Source organism: Hypanus sabinus, chromosome 9 (assembly GCF_030144855.1).
Source record: "Hypanus sabinus isolate sHypSab1 chromosome 9, sHypSab1.hap1, whole genome shotgun sequence".
NCBI classification, from domain to species: Eukaryota; Metazoa; Chordata; class Chondrichthyes; order Myliobatiformes; family Dasyatidae; genus Hypanus; species Hypanus sabinus.
In genome coordinates, this window is record NC_082714.1 from 21,369,667 (window position 1) to 21,375,178 (window position 5,512).

At 43.8% G+C, this 5,512-nt stretch overlaps 1 protein-coding gene across 1 annotated transcript; it reads right to left on the minus strand.

The window, feature by feature from the left end:
• Nucleotides 1-2,860: 2,860 nt before the first annotated feature.
• Nucleotides 2,861-5,210, minus strand: socs1a (suppressor of cytokine signaling 1a). The gene is made up of 2 exons (XM_059978634.1): nt 4,889-5,210; nt 2,861-3,893 (listed from the first exon to the last, which is right to left on the minus strand). Exon 2 carries the CDS (start codon nt 3,819-3,821, stop codon nt 3,186-3,188), a length of 636 nt encoding a protein of 211 aa, XP_059834617.1. The 5' UTR covers nt 3,822-3,893; nt 4,889-5,210; the 3' UTR covers nt 2,861-3,185.
• Nucleotides 5,211-5,512: the final 302 nt, after the last annotated feature.

The window sequence follows — 5,512 nt, forward strand, 5'->3', positions numbered from 1 at the left end:
GTTACTGAAAATATTCCATCAAATCAACTGTAGATACTGGAAATAAATTGATATCTTCAAATGATATAGGGAGAAGATTGAATGGAATTCGGCTACAAAAAGTAGTCAGAGCAAATGGTCTATTCTTGTAGAAGATGGTGTGTTAAAGTTGTGTTGCCTACATTGGATCATGGTTAAGCAACATCTCAGCTTAGCAGTGTGATGTCTTACCACGCACCACAGGAACATTAAAGTTGGGATTTTCAAGTAACAAGGCAGACATGGATGCCCTGCACCACTTGGGACTTGTAACTGGAGATCATAGAAGAGGCCACCTTGTGGAGCAGTTGTCCTCACTCCCCATCATCCCACTTCCCCACTGTCAAAGACAGAAGACTTTACCTTGTGCAAGACTACCTAGTCCATCATTAAGTCTTCCCTGTCTGTTCAGTGGCCCACCATGGGCTTGAGTATGGATGGCCTTTTTACTTGAGCAGGTCTTTACCCTTCCTGTAAGGTCTGATAGTCTATGTGAGGCTCAATCAGTTTCTCCAACATGTGCTTGTGCTCCAACTTTGCAGCAGCATTATCAACCATTTGGTGTTGCTGTTGGTTGACCTCTCACAGGGCAAGTTCTCCTGCGGAGGCCTGGAGGTCAAATTCCCATTGTGCTTTTTGCAAGCAGGGAAATGTCACCCATGACTTAGCTCTTCATATCAATTACTTGATGTGTAAATAAACCGTGAGCTCTAAATTGAGTTTTATAGCTGCAGTGCAATGCTGAGAGAGTGCTCTGCCTTGGAGGAACAGTCTTTCAAATGCCACATCAAACTGGGGCAATGAAAGATCCATGGCATTTCCGAAGAATGGCAGGGGAGTTACACCCATTGTTCTGGCTAACATTTACCCCTCAATCAACATCTCTAAAACAAGGAATGTAGTTACCAGATTTATGGGTGTAGGTAGCATAATTACTCCACGCCATTTGTTGCCCTGGTCCTCCCCAGGTATCAACCCGCACATATAAGCAGAGCTTAGGAAGCCAACAGAATGGTTTCACCAGCTGTCATGGGGCTGTATGCATCGCTAATCATGTGGGAACTCTGTTTACCGCAACATCTGAATGGATGAGTTAAACGCCCTAGTTTAAAATATCTACTACCTGCAGTTGACTCATCTTTTTATTTAAACATATTGTCAAGCAGCCATTTTTCTGAATTGCTGACTATTTGGGTTATGAAGTTCTCAGGAACAGAAACCTGTTGTAATCAGTGGAGGACTTGCTTCAACTACGCCACTCTTATGAGTCACTAGGTTGGAAAGGCCCACTGAAGAACCAGCCACTGTGTAGCAGAGACATTTTTCACTGTGTAAGTGTGGTTGTGCTTACTGTATGAAGTTGTGGGACTACCAAGGTAGTTGCTACCAGATAATTGTTCAGCTCTTGTGTTAATATCCTGATGTAAAAGGAGAATGTTACATTCTCATTTTTAAAAAAACTATATACTTGTCCCTTACTAAAAAGTTAATTAAACCATCCACCAAACTTCAAGGATCACCTTTTCAAATTAATAGAGCTAACAATAAACACAAGAAAATCTGCAGATGCTGGAAATCCAAAGCAACACACACTAAATGTTGCAGGAATTCAGCAGGTCGAGTAGCATCAATGGAAATGGAAAAAAGTCATTGTTTCTTGCCGAGACCCTGCTGGAAAGTAAGGGAGAAGAATGCCAGCATGAAAAGGTGGGGACGGAGATGATTTTCTTCCCACTAAACAGTTGGACGGCTGCCACCTAGTGGCATAACTTGGAAGAGAAAGCAGTCAGAAACGATTTTATTGCTCCTAATCATGGTGTGTAATTTCAGCACCTGCACTCCTGCCAAAATAGTCCCCGCAATCTCTGCATCCAGCACCTGCCTAATTCCATTTAAATCAGGAATTGACAGATATCCAAGTTTCAAATCTACAGTATTTTCAGTGGGTCTCCTTATACCCTTGATGTAAACATTCCCCCCATCACCCACACGTTTTTTGACACTAACAGTTTCTTACTGCCAATGGCTGTAATAAAGCTTTGGGAACAAACTGGGCAATGAGTGACTCTAGTAGTAGCTATGATTCTACACTACAGTGGGCCACTGAATTGAACCCAGAAACACCAATATTTTGTACAAATTCCAATAGAGGACAAACTAAAGTTGGCACTTCTGAATGTCATAAAGCTGGAGGAACTCATTGGATCGGTCGAAGGGTTCTGAGAAATGTCAACTGTCTTGAGTTCCAAAGCAATGTGGGCAATAAAGATGGAAGAACGGGACAGTTGACATTTTGGGTTGAGACCCTTTATCTAACCCAATGAGTTTCTTCCGGGTCGGCTATATGTGTTGGTCAAGATTTTCAGCACCCGCAGTCTCTTTATCTCTAGTTCGCTGACCGACCCTGATAGGTGATGATGGGTGGCACGACAACATAATGCTTTACAGTGCCAATGACTCGGGTTCAATCCCACCGCCACTGCCTGTAAGGAGTTTGTACGTTCTCCCTATTACCTCATGGGGTTCCTCCCACATATGGGTTAGTAGGTTAATTGGCCCCGTGGGCATAACTGGGAGGCACTGGCTTGTTGGACCAGAAGGGCTTGTAATCATGCTGAGTCTGTGAATAATAAATAATAATCTCTTGTTCCTATTTTGTACATTCTTATCCTTGTCTCAGTAATAAAGAACAGACAGCCTGAAACTCTAGCCAAAGTGAGAATATATTTCTACTTAGATGTGTACTAAAAGTCCTGAGAACTCTAATTAGAATTCTAGACCAAACAGTAGTGAAGGAACAATGTAAGATTAAAAACATCCCAACAAGTGTAATTTTAAATCTTTCACAATATATTTTGATTTATTACAAAATGAATTAAGAATATTATAACTCTGCATGGCAGAAAACAAACAGTGGGTCACAAACCCCACATAGTGTAAACATTATCTTTGTATCTGTAAACAGTCATGAAATGGTTCAAGTTTTCTCCAAAACTAAAACACAATGCTACAAAGAGAAATCCCCCAAATAGGACTGAGCATTAGAATCCATTAATTTGGTGGCACCCTTTTCTTCACAGATTGCTAAGTGAAGGTTGGGGTCGGGTGAGGTGGATTTGTGAGGGTGGGTTCAGAAGGAAGGGAGAAAAGAGGGTAATGCTGCTCTTTCAAACACGGAATGGAAATGTATTCAGATAATCCTTCAGAACCTTATTTAAGGGGAGGTGGTCAATGCTGTCCTTCCCATATAACTCAATAATCCTCTTCCTGCAGATTTCCTGCAAGGGCTGCAGCTTCACTTTGCGCAGAGGTTTGGAGAGAAGGCTTCTTGGTGCTGTTGTGAAGTGCTCAATTAGCTTCAAGACACAGCTGAAAAACTCCTCACTGCCATCCAAACCGAACTGTCCACCCTTAAACTGAATCCTGAAGCTGACAGGAGCACTGGCAGTTCTGACACTGAGGGAGAAAAAGTAATCCTTCTGTTTGCTGTCTCTGATGAGGAAGGTCCCCACAGGTTCAGATTTAAGTTTGTTGTGTGCCACCTCCACTGACATTGGGCCCCAGTAGAAGCCACTGTTCTCCAAGTATCTGCAAGTCTTGTTGATGATGAGGAAGTCCGAATAAGATTTGAAGGGTTTGAAGTGTGTTTCCACCTGGCGGTTGCTGGTGTTAGACCTTGCTGGCTGGTGTCCCTGGTTGGGCTGCTGGAGGCCATGGTTGTGCTCTGAGGGTTCCAGTATCTGAGGCTCTAGATGGTCCCTGGCATTGGCAGCTTTGTCAGTCAAATTGCGGTCTGCCACCATCCTATAGCATGGACGATCCTGGGTGGTCTCCCATAGCTAGAGGCTTCACTGCGATGCAGAGAATTACCAACCCTGGAAGGGAAGAGGAAACAAGTGAGTCAGCAAGTTCCTGTAAATCTGCCAAATTGAAAATAAAATATGCCAGTAATGTAAACGATTCTCGTATCACTGAATTAGAAACTAAAATCAAAAACGTAATTTTCATACCGATATCTCTGTGAAAGATCCAACTGGCCCACCGGCTGATCAAACTGCGCAATAAAAGCTAACTGACTCATAACGATAGTGTAGGAAATCCCATGCTCACGTCCTTTCTTTTCTAAGTTTGATCATCCAGGGCAGTTCTTGCCATCTCAAGTACTTAAAAATGTTGTAAATACCCAGAGGGCAGGCGTCAACTACGGAACGACTGCAGCTAATGAACCCAAAATCTAACACTGGAACCCAATCTGGGTCGCTGCAAACCGCAGGAAACTCTGCAATCATACATCTTGGTTTTCCTCCCTAATTCTGATCAAACTAATGATTTTTCTCTGCCTCCGCTAGTGCCCGTGCCCAATCCCACCTCTGCCCAGATGTTGAAGCACCCGCGCATCTGCGCGTCATTTCAAGCAACTTTGATGTGGTCCTGTCCTTAAAATACAAGCAATGAATCACGCAAGCCGTCTTCCAGGTGGGTTTCCAGTTTTAAACCCTGATGCCTTAGGGCAGATGTCACGGATTAAGCGCCTGCTCTGCAGGTCTAGAGAAGCCTCCGAACTGTGCATAATACATGCTTTATCACAATAGCTGTAAAGAGTATTAGCATTCCCACAACCCCCAAGCACAGGGAATCAAGTCTCCAAGCTCTCACTGAAAACTACCGTTTAATTGATTTAATGGTCACCGGGAATCCTTAACAAGATTCTTTATGCCTGCAAGCCTTATTAAGTATGAATTAACCTATTCCCACTCTCCCATTTGCACTAACTGTTATTTCGACATCTGCAAGATGCATTCAATATTTAAGTGCCGAATCTGTCATTTCACAAACAATGCAAAGTAACCTTTAACTACGCCGTGCTTACCTTCTGCATCAGGTTTGGATCTGCGGAGAACTTAGAGGAAAGATTCCAAACGTCCTTTGCAGAGGACGAGGCGCCGAGAAAGTCCGTTCGCTTGGGCGGTGTGTAGCAGCAGCGAGTGACTGGAGTCTCGGTGAACGCTGAGTTGAGCTCCCTGAGTAGTGGACTGTATGATAGAATCAATAAACCGTGCTTCCTTACACATTTACAGGGCTCCCAGAAGCCATACACACTCATCGCCTCTTGTTAGATCTAGTCTGGAGTACGAGCTGACATCAGTTGGTTTTATATCACCTTCCCTCCTTCGATTCGATTCGAGGAAATCACCTGCTTTCAACCGACCAGTCCCCGTCTCGTACACTTCACTTTCGGTTTCATTTCTAAGCAATTCTAAGAACTGTGTTTATATTTCAGGGCGCTGATGTTCTGTGTTTCTCTGGAAGTGTTACTCAAAGAGCAAGTTTTTTTCAAAAGCCTCGCACGGCCAAACGAAGGCGCGAGTACAGTGGCAGACGAGGGGAAAAGGCATTTGGTGCGAGAGAGGTGGAAAGAGTGTTTAGACAGGGAAGGGGGTGGGGGAAGGGGTAGATACAGGAGCAGCTTTGCGATGAGAGAGACGAAGTGTAC